The sequence below is a fragment of the Siphateles boraxobius genome, unplaced genomic scaffold (assembly GCF_051911475.1).
Source record: "Siphateles boraxobius isolate OS27281-9 unplaced genomic scaffold, OSU_SipBor_1 46, whole genome shotgun sequence".
Lineage (NCBI taxonomy): Eukaryota > Metazoa > Chordata > Actinopteri > Cypriniformes > Leuciscidae > Siphateles > Siphateles boraxobius.
The window spans coordinates 5,637,413-5,655,563 of NW_027509097.1; the positions used below are offsets into that span (position 1 = coordinate 5,637,413).

The 18,151-nt window shown below is 44.5% G+C and overlaps 1 protein-coding gene across 6 annotated transcripts in view; it reads left to right on the forward strand.

Annotated features, from left to right (window-relative positions):
* Positions 1-17,479, forward strand: part of aatkb (apoptosis-associated tyrosine kinase b) — a 65,796-nt gene extending 48,317 nt beyond the window's left edge. For 4 of the 6 annotated variants that reach the window (XM_077200361.1, XM_077200363.1, XM_077200365.1 and 1 more), the window contains 9 exons: positions 648-735; positions 1,793-1,926; positions 2,560-2,644; positions 2,957-3,078; positions 3,322-3,471; positions 4,288-7,801; positions 7,906-8,050; positions 8,138-8,347; positions 15,588-17,479. In XM_077200361.1, the coding sequence (XP_077056476.1) occupies positions 648-735; positions 1,793-1,926; positions 2,560-2,644; positions 2,957-3,078; positions 3,322-3,471; positions 4,288-7,801; positions 7,906-8,050; positions 8,138-8,346 (4,447 nt within the window). In that variant the 3' untranslated portion in view covers position 8,347; positions 15,588-17,479. The remainder of the gene's footprint in view (positions 1-647; positions 736-1,792; positions 1,927-2,559; positions 2,645-2,956; positions 3,079-3,321; positions 3,472-4,287; positions 7,802-7,905; positions 8,051-8,137; positions 8,348-15,587) is intronic. The other 2 variants (XM_077200362.1, XM_077200366.1) reach the window with 1 other exon arrangement.
* Positions 17,480-18,151: the final 672 nt, after the last annotated feature.

The following is an 18,151-nucleotide window of genomic DNA, read 5'->3' on the forward strand; positions in this document are numbered from 1 at the left end:
AGCTGGGTGTCATCAGCATAGCAATGGTAAGAGAAACCATGTGCCTGTACTATGGGTCCCAGTGCTGTGGTGTAAATGGAGAAGAGGAGCGGTCCAAGAACTGAACCCTGAGGTATCCCTGTGGTCAGTTGATGTGCTTTGGATACCTCGCCTCTCCATGCGACCCTGAAGGACCTACCTGTGAGATAGGACTCAAACCAGTGGAGGGAAGTTACAGTGATGCCCAGTGATGAGAGGGTGGACAGAAGGATCAAGGATCTGACAGAAGGATCAGATGACAGAAGGATTAAATGACAGAAGGATCATTTAATATTGTCATTCTTCATGCTGTTCAAAACCTGTATGACTTACTTTCTTCTGCTGTACACAAAATAAGACATTTTGAAGAGGGTTGTCCCATAAAATGAAAACTACTCTGACCCCCCTGACTTTCACTGTATGGAGAGAGAAAAAACAGCGAACAGAGACATTTTTTAAAATTGTTCTTTTGGGTTCTACTACAGACAAAAATAATACTGGTTTGGGACAAAATGAGGGTGAATATAAATTATGACAGAATATTCCTTTTTGAATGATCTCCTTAAAACTAAAGTGGAGACTGACTGTTGTGTATTGCATTGATAATTGGGGTAAAATTATTTCTGCAGGTCTCTCCAGCATCCGGCTTTAGTGCAATGCCTCGCTCAGTGCACAGAGGTCACACCCTACTTAGTGGTCATGGAGTTCTGCCCACTGGTGAGTCTAATAGTTCTGTTTTTCTGTTTTTATTTTATTTTATAATTTTTGTGCTTTTTCCTCTCTAAAATCTCTAACCTAAAGTGTTACATTTTGGCTTATCTCATAAACACAATTCATACCTCAAATCAAGCGAATTTGAGGGGAAGAACTGTATTTTTGTAAGCAGTGTGTAACGCATTACAAGTAACGTGAGTTACATAATCAAATGACTTTTTTCAAGTAACATGTAAAGCATTATTTTTTCAAATAAGTAACGCAAGTTACTGTGTTGCATTTTCGTGAAAGGGACTTTAATTTGCCAAACAATTGTTTGTTATTAAAAAACAAACAAGAAAGCCCAGCCCAGGTGATAAAAAGTAAGGCAAAAGTAATGTAACAAATTACTTTCCATTAAAAGTAACTAAGTAACAGAATTAGTTACTTTTTAGGGTGTAGCTCAATATTGTAATGTATTACTTTTAAAAGTAACTTTCCTTAACACTGTTTGTAAGTAACCCGATGATTTTTGCCTGGTGGATGATAAAACAGGTGATAAAAATCCCATAGTCCATATCTTGAGACCAGAATATTGTAATCTTTATAGAATTGGGCTAGTAAGCAACCACTTAGCAGCCACCTAGAACACTCTACCTAGAGCACTACCTCGCAACCACATTGCAATGTACTGAAACCCCTCATAATACTATAGCAACCATATAGCAATGCCGTGGCAACCATGCACAACACCCTAATGTTGTGCCTGCTTGTTTTGTATGTAATTGGACTTTATTTTATATGCAAGAGCCACACACGATAGTGTGCTGCTTTATTTTATATCATTCTTCTCCTGTCATTGCTTAGATAGGTCACATGTGCTACATCATTTAAGTCAACAGATCAACCCTTAGCAACAACATCAAATGTTGCTGACCTAATAAGGTCTTGTTATATAACTCCCCCCAGTGAATAGCTGAGGCAAATCAGTCTGACAGCACACTATTTTAAAGATTATGCATACTGACTTGAATTTACACCTTACCTTTGTATTTTAGCATTTGTTTTCCCATGATAACAGGGTGATGTTAAAGGTTACCTGCGCAGCTGCCGGGCAGCAGATTCCTTGACCCCTGACCCCTTCCTGCTTCAGAGAATGGCGTGTGAGATCACTTCAGGCCTGCTTCACCTTCACAAAAACAACTTCACCCATAGGTCAGCCAACATTTTCATACATAGTTTAATGTATAAAATTATATTTTAATGTGCAAATTCTTGTTTAGAGAACCTTTGAATCCTTTAATTTTAGGAAGTACTGTATAATAGTTATCATCACAACCTTTATTTTCATTCTCAAATAGACTATTGGGAGACTGCCATCAGATTTAAAGTATGAGTATGAAGCTAATGATTGGGAATATCTGCTTCCCCTGCTTCCTGTTTCTTGGTTTCTCCCTGCAACAAACTCCTGGTGCTGCCTGAGTGTTTTTACTCCACTCCAGCATCAGTGATTTTGTTGCCGGGGGTCACCACACTTCTTCAAGCAACTACAACATGTCCTTGTCAAGATACTTTGAACAGGTTCCTGAAGACAAGAGAATTATTTTTGGAAAGTAACATCATAATACAAGTAAAATGATGGCTATTTCTGGCACTGCATCTGTCCTACTTTGTAACTACTACTGTGTTCATTCTACATGTGGTTCCAATTGAGTAAATAACATCGTTATCTTTTGAGCTAGTTAGTGGTATGAAAACATTTAGGCCATGTTCTATTTTCAAAAGGTGCTCATCATATGTTTATTTATTTATTTATTTATTTATTTATGTTGCTCTGATTTTCTGCAGTGATCTGGCTTTAAGAAATTGCCTGCTAACTTCAAACATAAATGTCAAGATTGGAGACTATGGACTATCCCACAACAAGTACAAGGTCTGACATTTAAATCTTTAATTTTATTATCTATACAGTATATATATATATATATATATATATATATATATATATATATATATATATATATATCTATAAACTAATAAACATGAGTGTGGCGAGCAGGACGAGAGATACGAGACCGGTGCGTCACGCAGGTGTCGCTCATCAGTAATCACGGGACCGGCCTCGCGCCGTCCTCTCACAGCCCTCGACCTCGTCCTGCTCGCCACAATGAGCTTTAGATTACATTAATTTACTTTTCAAAGTTGGTTTTGAGCTTTTTCACTCTTCATATCTGTTCATCCCCAGGACGACTACTTTGTGACATCAGACCAGACCTGGATTCCTTTACGCTGGATTGCCCCTGAACTGGTGGATGAGGTTCATGGTAACTTGTTGGTGGTGGACCAAACCAACGAAAGCAACATCTGGTCTGTACCTTTACTCAATGCATCAACAAATAGCAAATTTTTGCATCTGTGTGCAGGAAGTATAACATAAATATAATGTTGAATTTATAATTTTGCAGTTAGGCTGTTTAGGAAGAACGCACCACCTCTTAAAAAACCTATATTATTGCAGTGTCTATATGGCTGGATAGATAAGTCATTATTGACTGATGCAGTAATTGCTATTAGTTACCAGAATATGTTGTACTTTCTCTCGGTACATAGGTCACTTGGTGTAACCATCTGGGAGCTGTTTGAGTTGGGGAATCAGCCGTACCGCCATTATTCAGACCGACAGGTTCTCAGCTATGCTGTGAAAGAACAACAATTGAAGCTGCCCAAGCCCATTCTTAAGTACCCTCTTGCTGACCGCTGGTGGGTGTCTAATAAACTTTATGTTGCTCTTCTTACTCATTTCATTAACCATTACCTAGAGTTTCTAGCTCAGAATTTTCACTCTTGTCTTTTGGAGTCCTTGCTCTTAAAACTATTTTAATTCTCTCTTTTCAGATCACATTCATGATCGAATTTCTTTCATACTATACATACATTCTTTTGTACTATATATTTTAATACTTAATAATATTATTTTTCTGTTACAATCTCTAAAAATTCGTAAAATAAAATAATTTTACTAGAGGACCAACACTGTGTTAGTTATTAAGACTTGTTTTTATAGATTGTATCTTGAATATAATAATAATAATACGTAAAATACATTTTGTCTTAGTGAATGGTCCGATTTTTTTAAATAAAAAAACTACTGTAACAAGAACTGAAAAAGGAATGTAAAAAGAATGTTGTAATGTCTAAGTTAAGTGGTTGTGTTCCCCCGTGATTCTCCTATGTATCCATTGGATTTTGGATTAAAGACTATTCTTATGGTATTTTCGCGTTCATGCACTTTTATGTAGCAGCCATCCGTGACAAATGTAAACAAATTGAAAACAAGTGAAAAAAATTTCCCATCCGTACTAAAAAATACAATTATATTTAATATGCAAACTATTAACAAATGTAATATCTTATGCGGTGTTGCTTCTCAAGTAAATTTATCTTGTTTTAAGAATTTTGTGATTTATTTTTACTGAAAATTAGATTTAAAAAAAACTAAAAGCTCATTAAGAAGTTATTTTTGCAGTGTATTTTTCTGTGTTTGCCTTAAATGTGTTTGTGTTTCTGTTTTACCAGGTATGAAGTAATGCAGTTCTGTTGGCTTCAGCCTGACCAGAGGCCAAATGCAGAAGAAGTTCATCTGCTGCTTAGTTATCTATGTGCCAAAGGAGCCAGTGAGGCTGAGGAAGACTTTGAGAGACGCTGGAACTCCATGAGACCAAACACAAATCATGCTAATCTCCATGGAGCTGGTGCACTTGCAATTAACATGCCCCTCTCAACCACCACTTCATCATTCCCCCTACTGGAGCAGTTCGCCACTGGAGACGGCTACCATTCAGAATCTGGAGATGACATCCTGACAGTTACTGAAACCAGCCATGGCCTCAACTTTGAGTACAAGTGGGAGCAGGCACAGGCTGAACAGCACTACCATTCCTCATCCACCACAGGCACTTTGGGTCAAAGCAATCCACACTGTCAGGAGGTCTACTACCCTCCAGGTGGAATAGTGGGGGGCTGTTCTGTTGAAGGACTCACCCTAGGGGTTTCTCCTTCATATTATGAGCCCAAACAACTACATACCCCTGTCGTGGTACCAGTCCTGAGTGCCCATAGTCCATCAGTGAGTAATGAATACTATATCCGCATTGAGGAACCAATACAAAGCAATATTGATATGGATTTCACCATGTGTGCTTACAGTCCAGAGTTCGGGGGCAGCAATGGAAGCTTTCTAACAGGTAGTGGAGACTCTGGGGACTGTATAATCTGTCCCCCTGAAGCTAAACCAGACATTTATTGGTCAGCAGATGTCCATAAAAGCAGTGCCTATGACTCTGATACCAGTCCTGCCATGTCTTTAACTATGGAGCCTCTTTTGGGACATGGTAGCCCCCTTAGGGCATGGGAGTCTGGTCACTATGTCTCATACAAAGACAGGGATGGAGGTTACTACTATGAACCATCACCTCCTAATGTTATGGAGCACTACCTGATACGAGACCCAACACAGCCTCCACACGAGAGCTGGGGGTCTCGAAGTCTGAGACAGGCTCTTGGGGAACTGGAGGACCCTTTAGGCATCTCACCATCACTTGGAAGTCCTCCACAAGGCTATGCTGATCCTTACTTGGAGAACAGCCAAGGCTCCATTATAGGGAAGAATGTTACAGGAGGGTACTATGATATGATGGGCTCCTTGAGGAAAACTATGCCAGGTAGCAACTCAGTTTGTATTGACATGGCGTCAGGTGGTGCTATATTTGTAGGACGAGATGACAGCGACTCTGATGAAGAGGAAGACATTTTTGTGGAGAGACGAGGAAGAAGCTGGTCCACCGGCAATCAAGCAAATACAAACACAATGACTCTGCATAAGAGGCAGGGGTCTTGTCTCCAGGATTCGTATGCAGACTTCCACTACACTATGCCAATGACAGACATTGAGGATACATGGCCAGAAGAGCAGACCCTGCCATACCATATGGCTAAACCGGTTGACTACTTAGAGACAACGGTCAAAAGCAACACTTGCTTGGTGCATGGAAGACACATAACTTCAAATCCTTCACCTGAGTGCAGATCGTATATTCATATGTGCCATGAACCCAGAGAGGCTGAAGTATATCCTGTACCATGTTGTCAAGCTTTGAGCAGTTCACATTTTGTAGACCCTCTAACAGGAACACTTGTGAGAAACTGCTTCATGATCGACTGTATTCCAGGGAAAACCATGACATTGCCCCCAAAAAAACAACATCTAGGCCAAGCACCTTTATCTGCTGGACATATAGTCTCCAAAATAGAGTCATCAAGGGAAGAAGCCAAAGAGTTTGACATTTCAGAGCAATATGTGGATATTGCGGCTGGGGAAACCAACTTAAAACAAGAAAAAGCATTGCATCAAGATGCATCTCCAGCAGATCCTAAAACTGAAATTACTGTCATCCCTTCACAGTTGAAACAATCCCTATCAGAGTTACCCAAATCAGAGCCAGAGTCAGAGTTGAGTAAGACAGTGGACAGCGGTGTGGACCGTGGATGCTCTAGTATCAGCCTAGTAGAGATTGATGACTGCAGTGATGATGACATCACTGATGTAACCTCAGGGATTTTTTGTGAATTCACAGTAGAAGCAGAAAATGTTGACTACGCCAATCCAACATTCAAGTCATTACAAAAGCAGGTTGGTACCCCTGATTCCATGGACTCCATTGACATACCATCTACAGCATGTTCTAGTCAGACACTCAGCCCTGCCTCCATCCACCCATCAAGCTCTCCCAAGACTGTGGACAGTGGTTATGACACCGAAAACAATGAATCTCCAGAGTTTGTCCTAAAGGAACCCCATGAGCTACAAGATTCCAAGGCTTTTATCCAACCATTGGGTAAGGTAACATCTGCGACTAACTTTGTCAGCGAAGAACAAGAGATTAAAAGGGCAGAGGATGAGAAGCTAGAGGGCAATGTTGATACTGTAATGGCCTTTACAACATCTGAGAGCAATGATGGAGAGCTGAAAGCACTGAGTGATAATACTCCATACAGAGATTCGGCCTACTTCTCTGACAATGATGCTGGGAAAGATAAAGAAAGTGAAGAGGACATCAATGAACTTGATGATCAGAAAGATGGACTGGAGGAAATGATAGACAAAGAGGAGCTACTTCCTCCACAGAAGGAGACAGAGGTAGTTGAATATCATATGCCATCTACAAGGGGCCATGAAAATACTCCAGAAAAGGCTGATGATTCCACCTCAAACAATCCTTCTAAGAGAGATGAAGGTGTGTCTGCTTGCGACACAATCTGTAGTGTGTCCCTCTCACCTCCTGATAATGAAGTGTCTGCCATAGAAGATCATTTTGATGATGATGATGATGAAAATCTTGGTATAGATTCAGATCTTTCTGCAGAACTTGCACCACCAAAATTTGAAGTATCTGATTCAAATACTTGTTTTGGTCCTGATGTAAAGCAAGAGGACTCTTTCACACAAGTTGGCATTGAAGATAGTCTGACTCTTGACCAAGTAACTTCTGAAGGCGGTGTTGTAAACACCAAAATTGAGTCTATTTCAGAGGTCCTCGTTGATGAGAATGAAGCGGCCATATTCAAAGATGTGGGCTGTACTATTTTGTCAGAAGAGGAATTAGCGTCTCAGAAGGAAACAGCAGGAAGGCACAGTTTCTCTACACATGAGGGGCTGGAATCCAGGAGGAAGGACTGTGAAGAAGGAGGACGTAAACGAAGCTCTATACGTTCTGGCTCTCCTCCCCCTCCATTAGAAGGACGGGTATCTCCCACAGATGGAGAGGAGGCAGATGAGGAAGATGGTGACTCTGAAGACAGCGATGAATCCGATGAGGAGCTGCGCACATACAGCATCCAGGAGCAGAGCGAAGAAAGCGAGGATGAGATCTTGACCGTTCCTATTATTGTGAGCGATTGCAGTGATGCACACAAACTCAGAAGCCTACTTAAGATGCCAGTGGTGCTCGGTGATTCACTGTCTGATGAAATGGAAAGCAAAAAGAAGGTGGTGTCATTCTTCGATGATGTCACTGTCTTTCTGTTTGACCAGGTATGTATTGTCCAGGTATTTCAAGATGGTTTTTGAATGACATATTGAATCACATTTGAGTACTTTTGAAGTTTAATCATAAAATTTTGTGTCAATGCCTCCAGGAAAGTCCAACCAGAGAGTTGGCAGATCACAGTTTTTCCTTGGGCGGAGAGACAAGCAAATCGAGCGCAAAGAGTAAAGTGCAAAACCAACAGGAAAAAGTCAATGCTTCCGATGAATCTTCTGATGGAAACATGTCAGAAGAGAGTAAGCTTCTTCTTTTTTTCGCTGCACAAAATATTTAAGTATCTATCACACTATCTATTTTCCATCCTTCTTTGTCTTTAATCTTAGGTGCAGGATTTGAATGGGAAGATGATTTTCCATTGTTGCCCCTTCCCACATCTTCCGAGGTGGCTCCTCCGGACATCACTACAAAGCCGAGCCTACCGACTGGCATCACTAAACCTGTTGCACAAGTCTCTCGTTTTACCATTTCTCCATCCAATGTGTCACGTTTCTCCATTACACATGTCTCGGATTCAGATATGGATTCTGCATGAGGTGAGACAGCATGTTTGAAGCAGTGTTTTATAATTAACGGAATCTAAAACATTAAAACATTTGTATATACAATATACAATTAAAGGGGTCCTATTATGCTTTTTCACTTTTTCGACTTTTGTGTATAATATTGCTGTTTTAACTTAATAAAAGATCTGCAAGGTTAAAAAGCTCAAAGTCCACTCCAAAAGGAGATAATCTCTTCAACAGAAAACCGTTTTCAAGAACTACAACAAACGGCTCGTTGGGACTACAACATGCTTTTTCCGGATCTTGTGGAGTCACAATGTCACTCATTTAAAATACCCGCCCACAGAATATGCAAAAAAGGGGGAATCATGGTTGAACTATGCTACAGAAGATGAAGAAGACCACCTGCTTTAGTAGCGTGTTGAAGAGATACTGTTTTTCTTTCCACTCCTGTTCCAAAACCCCTTTGTTTGGCCTTCCTAAGGTGGATGAATTAGAAAACAGTTGCAAAAATTTATTTTTAACACTGTTCCTGAACATTATAGCCCCAATGTTTATCGCTGTGCTTCACATTTTATGGAGGACAGCTTCCAGAACCTAAGAGAGTACAATGGCTGCTATGCACAAAAGCTTCTCCTGAAAGACTGAGCGGCTCAAACTTCGCCAGGACAAGCAGTTGTTTATGGATCACAACATGTATGATTTATTATTTGTGGCTCCGCTAGCATGCCAGCTAACATTACAATGTTGATGAAGTGTTTAGTTACGGGGCTCTTGCTTTTGTAAGACTGTTCACTGATCTTTAGGAGCCTACCACTCTGAAACGCCCTGTAAAATCCATGCTTGCAAAGATTATCTGCGATCTTCTTGTTCGAAAACATTCTCAGGGTCTGAATCGACCTCATATTGGAATGGCAATAATTGACGCCATTGTTAATATTTACACCTGAGCAGATGAAACTCATGGTTGTAGTAAGGGGAGTGACATTTCTGGAAAACACGCTCTAAGTGGTTCGCCAATCAACACACTGGGCCATCTAACCAAATCAGAGCACATTTCGTATTTTGTAAGGAGGGGCTTCATCGAAACAGTGCATTTGAGACTGACTAGGAAGAGAAGTGCTGCAATAATGTAAAATATGTGAAAAATATTGAATTTTTTGAACAGTCAAGCATGAAACCCTATTCTAGTACACACCAAAAAGAAAATCAAGACTTTGTGAAAGGACATAATAGGACCCCTTTAAACCGTATACATTATTATTATTACTATTATTATTATTATTATTAAAATAATAAATTGGAAACTGTATTAAAAGGTTTAAAGTACATAATGTTTAGATTTTTTAAGTTTGAATACGTTTCACATAATATGTCTTTGAACAGATTTATTCTACAGTAAAATCTTTTTTTATTTTCCAAAAGCTTTAGACATTTATTATGCAATAATATGTGATAAGAATTACATATAAAGCTAATGTAAAGTTGTGTTCACTTTCGTTGTCACTCCGAGTTATGTCGGTTGACGACGAATGGGGTTTCGCTTAGAAAGCCTATCAACTTCCCGTATTACAAAACGAGCCAATGGCAAAGAAATACCATGGGTCTGCGGAATTTGCATAGCGTATCTCCGCCCCACCTCGTGGGTATAAAAGGAGGACGCCGGCAACATGAAGATATGTTTTCGCTTCGGAGCCAAGTTAATTTTTCACTCCAAAAGCCATCTCTGAACTGTCAGCTTCTTACAGACGAGCGAGATTCTCTGGTGTTGGTGTGATCTCGAGCGATCTCCCGGCGAGTGCGCGCTTCCTGCTTATCTGTGCAGTGGTTTGCCAGTGAGTGTGTTTCTCCCCGGGCGCTTCAACACTTTCAGAGTTTCTTTTCTCTCACAAAAGAGCTCGCACGCGGCGCGTCTTTTTAAAGACGGCTCGCCCGTGCATTTCTGGTGGCGGTTGGCTCATTTCCGATTTTGATGGCCACATTCTCTGCTCTGCGTGCTTGGGCTTGATCACGCTAGAGCAGCGTTTGCGGATGACTCACGTTCTCCCCGCGGGAACGTGACCATCGCGTCATTACGGTCGAGACTCAATGATCTTGTTTGAGAGAGAGTCCCCTCATCCACACCCCGATCTAACACTCTGCACGTGAGGTGCTACTTCGGCTGGTGGCCAGGGTGACCTGAGGGTCTTGGTGTGGAACAACGCGCCGACTATCGGTCCGTGCCCCACGCCCCCCTCTTCATTGACGCAACCCGTGAACGATCACGTGACGCCCGCGGGCCCGTCTTTGGACTCCCCGCGGGTTTCCTTTGACGTTGCAGAATCGGATCTGCTGTCCATCGCAGCATCACAGGGCGGGCAAGAATCTTCAGGAAATGAAGATTTGACAGTGCTGCCACTTTCGGGTGTGCATATGGCATTTGTCGAGTCAGATCCTGAGATGACGGCCATGCTTTCCCAGGAACCCTCCACCCTGTCCTGAGCTCTCGCTGCTGTACGATTGGTTTTGGGGTGGTCGCTGACTCTCGTCGCCGTCTAACCCCAATACCTTTCTTCCCGGATGTGCATCAGGAGATCTCAAAATCCTCGAAGATCCCCATGTCTTCCAGCCATCCCTCGTTGATCTCCTCCACACTTCCTTCCCATGGCCACTGCTCATGGGTACACTGGGGTTGAACGCTCTGTTGTGATACTAAAATAACTGTGTCCTCAGAGTGCTTCTTCTCGGCGCGATCCTAAGCACCCGTCCGAAGCCTGTAGTTTTTCGTCTACACTTGTGGTGAAATCCTATAGCGCCCAGGACAGGCAGCCGCCTCACTGCATGCCATGGCCATTCTGCTGGTCTTCCTTGCCCAGGTGTTCATGGACATGCAGGAGGGCAAGACTGAGCCAGGGCTCTTCATTGAGCTGCGCGCCGCCACTGACCTTGCTCCCCGAGCGACGAAAGTGGCCGCACACTCCCTGGGTCAGGTGATGTACACCATTCAAACCTGTGGCTTAACCTGTCCGATGTACAGGATGTCCGGCGGTTCCGTCTGCCCGACACCCTCATATCCCAGGTCAGCCCTTCGGCGGTGCAGTTCAGGGCTGTACAACAGTTCTCAACCGCCCATGAGCAAACTGAGGCATATTCTGTCCCGACGGCCCCACCGTCCGCTCAGATCCGTCAGTCTGCCCACCGCCGAAGGCTTCCAGCCCGCCCATTCACCCGCCTGGCTCTGGAGGCCGCAGGGGGACGCCACAGCCCTCTCCTGCCCAGACCCCCGCTAAACGCCGGGCCAAGCGGAACCTTTGAGACGGGCTGCTCAGGGATGATGGTCACTGCTCAGGAGATGGTAGCAGTACCACTCCTTCACCCGGTGTAGGGCCGGGAGAGAATCCTTTGTTTTCCACTCCCTGCTGCTCACCCCCGGGTGGGCAGCACCCTAATGTGGTTAAAGCAAGAAGTGACATGTTCATCCCTGAGCACACAGAGTTCTCGGACGACACGGTGCGCCGCCCCCGAGCCGTGCACCCCTCGTCCTCCTCTGTCCCAGAGCCGGTTGACAGTGCGCGCCGTCCCCGGACCGTGCTGCTCTCATCCGCCTCTGTCGCCAGCCCCCTGGCAGAGCAAACCCCCGTGGAACGTTCATCCTTCCCTGGACTCCTCTGTCAGGGCGCGGTTAATGACTGTGCCCCCACACCGGGCCACTATGCCGTCCACGTCTGGGCCAGTCATTCCGCCCTGCTGCACCACCGGTGGGAAGTCTGTGGTTCGTATGACCCCGCTGGTACAGTTCTTGGGAGCCTGGCTAGAGCTTCCCCTCCTGTCCCGCTGGGTCGCATGGACGATCAGGCTCGGCTACGCAATTCAGTTCGCGCGGTCTCCTCCCCGCTTCAGGGGAGTCCGCTCCACTTTGGTCGGTGGCAACGCCCCTATCATGAGAGCAGAGATCGCTACCCTGCTGGCGAAGGGTGCGACCGAGACCGTCCCTCCGGCCGAGATGAGGACCGTCTTCTACAGCCCGTACTTGATTGTCCCAAAGAAAACCGGTGGGTTACGGCCAATCCTGGACCTGCGCGTGCTGAACCGTTCCCTTCACAGGCTGCCGTTCAAGATGCTCACTACCAAACGCTTTTTCGAATGTGTGCGGCCTCAGGATTGGTTTGCAGCAATCGACCTGAAGGACGCTTACTTCCATGTCTCCATTCTCCCTCGACACAGACCGTTCCTACGGTTTGCTTTCGAGGGGCAGGCATACCAGTACGCGGTTCTCCCTTTCGGGCTAGCCCTGTCTCCTCGCGTCTTCACTAAGGTCGTCGAGGCAGCCCTTGTTCCCCTTCGTGAACACGGGGTTCGCATCCTGAACTATATCGACGACTGGCTGATCCTAGCTCACTCGAGACCAGGTTTGCGAACACAGGGACCTAGTGCTCCAGCACCTAGCTCGTTCCAGTGAAACTTTTTGAGAGGTTCCTGGGGCATATGGCATCTGCAGCCGCGGCAACGCCGCTCGGATTGCTTCATATGAGACCGCTTCAGCTTTGGCTTTGCGACCGAGTCCCGAGGTGGGCATGGCAACACGGCACCCTCCGAGTAACAGTTACTTCGACCTGCCGTCAGACCTTCACCCCGTGGTCGAACCTCAGTTTTCTACGGGCCGGAGTGCCCCTGGAACTTTGTGGCATGTTGTTGTAACGACAAATGCCTCCTCCACGGACTGGGGTGCCATGTGCAATGGACGTGCTGCCGCGGGCTCATGGACAGGACCCCGACGCCTCTGGCATGTCAATTGCCTCGAGTTGCTGGCTGTACGTCTTGCTTTGCGCCGCTTCCGGGCCGTGCTCAAGAACCACCACGTACTAGTCCGTTCTGACATTACCGCCACTGTAGCGTACATCAACCATCAAGGTGGTCTACGCTCCCGCCGTATGTCGCAACTCGCCCGCCACCTCCTCATATGGAGTCAGAAGCATCTGTGGTCGCTTCATGCCATTTATATCCCCGGAGCCCTGAACTGTACAGCTGACAAGCTCTCACGGCTTCAGCCCCTCCCGGGAGATTGACGACTCCATCCCCAGTCGGTTCAGCTGATTTGGGACCAGTTCGGAGACGCACAGATAGATCTGTTTGCCTCTCACGACTCGACCCATTGCGCCCTGTTTTATTCCCTGACCGAGGGCACGCTCGGCACGGATGTACTGCGTATATGCGTTTCCCCCAGTGAGCCTTCTTGCGCAGACCCTGCGCAAGGTCAGGGAGGACGAGGAGCAGGTCATTCTGGTCGCGCCTGGTTGCGCCGCCCCGCCCGGACCTGGTTCTCTGAACTAGTACTCCTCGCGACAGCACCTCCTTGGCCGATTCCCCTGAGGAAGGACCTCCTTTCTCAGGGACGGGGCACCCTATTGCACCCTCGTCCCGATCTTTGGAACCTCCCCGTGTGGCTCCTGGACGGGACGAGGCAGGTTTGAGTACCCTACCACCAGCGGTGGTTGCTACCATCACTTCCGCTAGAGCGTCGTCCACTAGACACGTCTATGTGTTGAAGTGGAACCTCTTCGTCAACTGGTGCTCTTCTCACCGAGAAGACCCCCGGAGATGTTCGATTAGTGTCGTGCTTTCCTTCCTTCAAGATGGGTTGGAGCGAAGGCTGTCTCCCTCCACCCTGAAAGTCTATGTTGCCGCTATTGCCGCACACCATGACCCGGTCGAAGCTAAGTCTGTTGGGAAGCACGACCTGATCATCAGGTTCCTGAGAGGAGCAAGGAGACTGAATCCTCCTCGCCCTCCTCTCGTTCCCTCTTGGGACCTCTCAGTGGTTGTAACTGCCCTGCAGATTGCTCCCTTTGAGCCTTTGCAATCAGTGGAGCTTAAGTTCCTGTCTATGAAGACAGCGCTCCTGGTTGCATTGGCCTCCATCAAGAGGGTAGGGGACCTACACGCATTCTCCGTTGACGAAGCGTGCCTGGAATTCGGACCGGCTTACTCTCACGTGTTCCTGAGACCCCGGCTCGGATATGTGCCCAAGGTTCCTACCACTCCCTTCTGGGACCAGGTGGTGAACCTGCAAGTGCTGCCCCTGGAGGAGGCAGACCCAGCCTTGGCACTGCTCTGTCCAGTACGCGCTCTCCGCGCCTATGTAGACAGAACGCAGTGTTTCAGGACCTCAGACCAGCTCTTGTCTGTTATGGTGAGAAGCTGAAGGGAAAGGCTCTCTCCAAGCAAAGGTTGTCTCACTGGATAGTGGACGCCATTGCCTTGGCATACCAGCAGCAAGGTCGACCGTGCCCCCTTGGTGTGACTGGCCACTCCACCCGGAGTTTGGCGTCCTCTTGGGCTCTAGTGCATGGCGCCTCGCTAACAGACATCTGCAGAGCTGCAGGCTGGGTGACACCTAACACATTCGCCAGATTCTACAATCTCCAAATGGAGCCAGTGTCCTCTGATGTACTCGCTTCAACCAGCTATTACTGGACCCGCTTAGGTGTCTTCGCTTGCTCGCCATTCCACTCCACGGACTGGATACATGCGATATTCCCCTCAGGTGAGCTTCTCCGAAAGCCCTGAGTTCCTCCAGCACTCCTGACGTCGGTGCCAGTGTCTATTGCCTGCGCGTCGGCTAGGTGCCTCCCATGTGCATGCTCCCTCCTCTGAGCGACCCGCACATGTGTATTTCCACTGTAAGCCTCTCTGAGCATGTGTCTTTCTCTTGGCAAGCCACCTTGCCACCCCTGGGGTTGAAATATTCCACCTGCGGCTGGACACCCCAGTGTTCTCCATATGCATCCCTCTGGGTCATATGTGTATTCTCTAAGTCCCCCCCTCTGGGTTGGCAATAATTGCATATTTCCTCTAAGCTATGGGATATGCTTCCCAGTGTACCTTGGTATTCCTGTGCTAAAGAAGGTGGCGTGATTAGACTGGTAACCCCATTCATCGTCATCCGACGTAACTCAGAGTGACAACGAAAGGGAACGTCTGTTACGTCTGCCTGCCACTTTCCGCTGTACCGCGGGGATCGCCTGAGCTCAGTCTTGGCTCCTCAGCGAAGAAACATATCTGCATGTTGCCGGCGTCCTCCTTTTATACCCACGAGGTGGGGCGGAGATACACTATGCAAATTCCGCAGACCCATGGCATTTCTTTGCTATTGGCTCGTTTTGTAATACTCGAAGTTGATAGGCTTTCTAAGCGAAACCCCATTCGTCGTCATCCGATGTAACGTCTCCGTTCCGTACTCAGGGAACGAGGGTTACATACATAACCGAGACGTTTTCCCTCTATTTTGAAGGTAGCAGGAAAAGAGAGGACGGGGAAAGAGAGTGAATCATCATACTAATGTCAACAGTGAGCTGCACTGACAGACCCCTCAGTAAGAAGAAGGTTTGGATCTCTTTGGGAACCGTTTTTGGATTTCCTCAAAGACGGTGCCACTTAATGTCAGCAAACACTTCAGAGCAGCCCTTTTAAAAAGGGCCCAGAAGAAGAAACACGTGGAAATGACTAAACTTATTAACAAACACAAACTAAAATTTAGCATATTATAAATGAAAGAGAATTTGGATGGATCTGCTTTGTTCTTATGGACCTACTGAAAACTGACTATGATTGTTTACAACATCATATACTGTATTTTTGGAAAGTGTTTGAAAAGACGCTAAAGGTATTACTGCATCAAAAATTGAAAGAGACCATCTTAGCGAAATGTAACAAAACTAAACCGAACTGATTTTTACTGTGACATACCAATGCAGTGTGTTTGTAAAGGAGGAGTTTAAAAAGGAGAGGGTATTTAAGTGTTTTCATGACTAAAATGAAGTTAACGACACACAGCTGCCTTGTGTATGTTACCTGCCTGAGAGTAGCATTGTGTTATGGTGACATGGCATTTTGAAACCACTTTTACGATTTTATTAATAATCACACTTTATTATCAAATCTCTTTCTTCATAATTTGCTTAGTGTTTTAGATCATGTTTGTTATTTATTTACTTGACTCAGTGCTTCAAATCAATTTGCACATGAGGCAAATTACTTTGATATTTGAAATTATGTTCAAATGAGCTGGACTTTGAATATCTGCAGCTAAATCCATGAAGTAATATATAAAAGTGAAATGATTACCTTTTTAAAGTATTGAAGTTTTAAGAGTAGGCGAGTAGAAAATCTTCATAATACTCAAAAATAAATATTAAACAATAGATAATTGACAACATATTATGTAATGGGGGATTTCAATGGTCTGACATGTATTTAATGATGTATTTAGAGTGACTACTGGTGAAGAGGGACACTTAAGCTAAATCATCATCATTAACATTAATGTAGCCATTTAAATCATATTATTCAAAATAAAGGTGATTACAAATGACCAGAAAGTGTTGCACTTTACCTGTATTCACCCTGTTAAAATGATGCTGTACTTGCTATCTTTTGAGGATTGAAGCCGGGTTGTATCATGATCAGAGTGTTAATAACATACATAAAGAGTGTTATTTATTAGCCAACACATGTTTTATATTTCCTTGAACTTTGAAAAACGGATAAATGCTTTTAGCATTGCAAGCTGCAACGCTTAACAGAATTTCATGCTGAACTAGATGTTGGACTTTATAAATTGATCAATAGGAACAATTTAAACTGCTGTACAAAATGGACATGATCTTGTGACTTTTTTTCACATAATTGGGAAACAACACATCGGACTTGATCAAGGAGGACGAGATGTGACTGAGAACAGTGTACAGTGCGGAGGGATTCGATGCTACCTGCACATTTCTGTGCGTTAAATCTCCATACGCTACTCTCGTTTGTTTGCCCGTGAAGGCGTTTATTCTGTGTAACCGTCTAGCTTAGATTGAACTAGACAACAGTCTGTACTATTTTTGTATTTGATTCAACAATTTTAAACTACTGAAAGATCAAATGGGAACTCAGGAGGTAAAAGAAAAGTACTGTATGTGTTTTCTGCCAAAGAAATGTATCACGTGATATGGCACACGCCGGATTGGTTTCCCTGTTATTCTGATCCAGAGCGGCAGATTCACTGATTTTTTTCCCTGGGAAATTTGCCTGTACGATGGTTTTGAATTGCAGAATAATGTTAAGCGAGAGTGGTTGTATGTCTGTTCCTCAAATGTGTCAAACTTAGTGAGAAAAATAAAACTATTCTGTTTGACGGTACTGTCTTGCAGTTTTTTTTTGTCTCAATATATGCACTTTTAGAAGAAAAGGTGTAATATAGAACCTTTTAGGAGTTCACATCATGTCATCGCTTTATGGATTTAGTTTTAATTTATGAATTTTATTTTAATTCATATTTTATTTGGATTAAATTTGATTATACCGGATGTGAGCGTTGCGGATGTCATATATTATACAGATACTGTATAACTAAAAACTTGTATACTGGTACAGTATACAGATGCCGTAATGTACAGTATACATTATACGTGCATGCAGTAGGCCAGTGCTGACAAGAGGACAAATGGAAGAGTAAATGTTCTATTTAAACAGCTCATTTGCTCATTTCTGTAGAGACTTCAGAATCAGGAACAAGAATTCACCAGAATCAGGAACAAGTGAATGGTTTATATCTAATTTCATTACGGATTGCGTTGGAGGATTGTATGTTTGTGTGGAGATTTTGACAGCAAATTGTTTTGTAAAAGATGCATAATGTAATGGAGTTTGCAAAGAAAACTTGTACTTGACAGATAAAGCAGTCACTGTATTGGATCTGACAACAGCTGCATGGCAACCCGTAAGTAAATTATTTTATAATGATTTGTCTGTAAATGACGGTTTTATATGGTTAATGTTTTCAAATACTTAGCCTACGTGCAATAGCGAGTT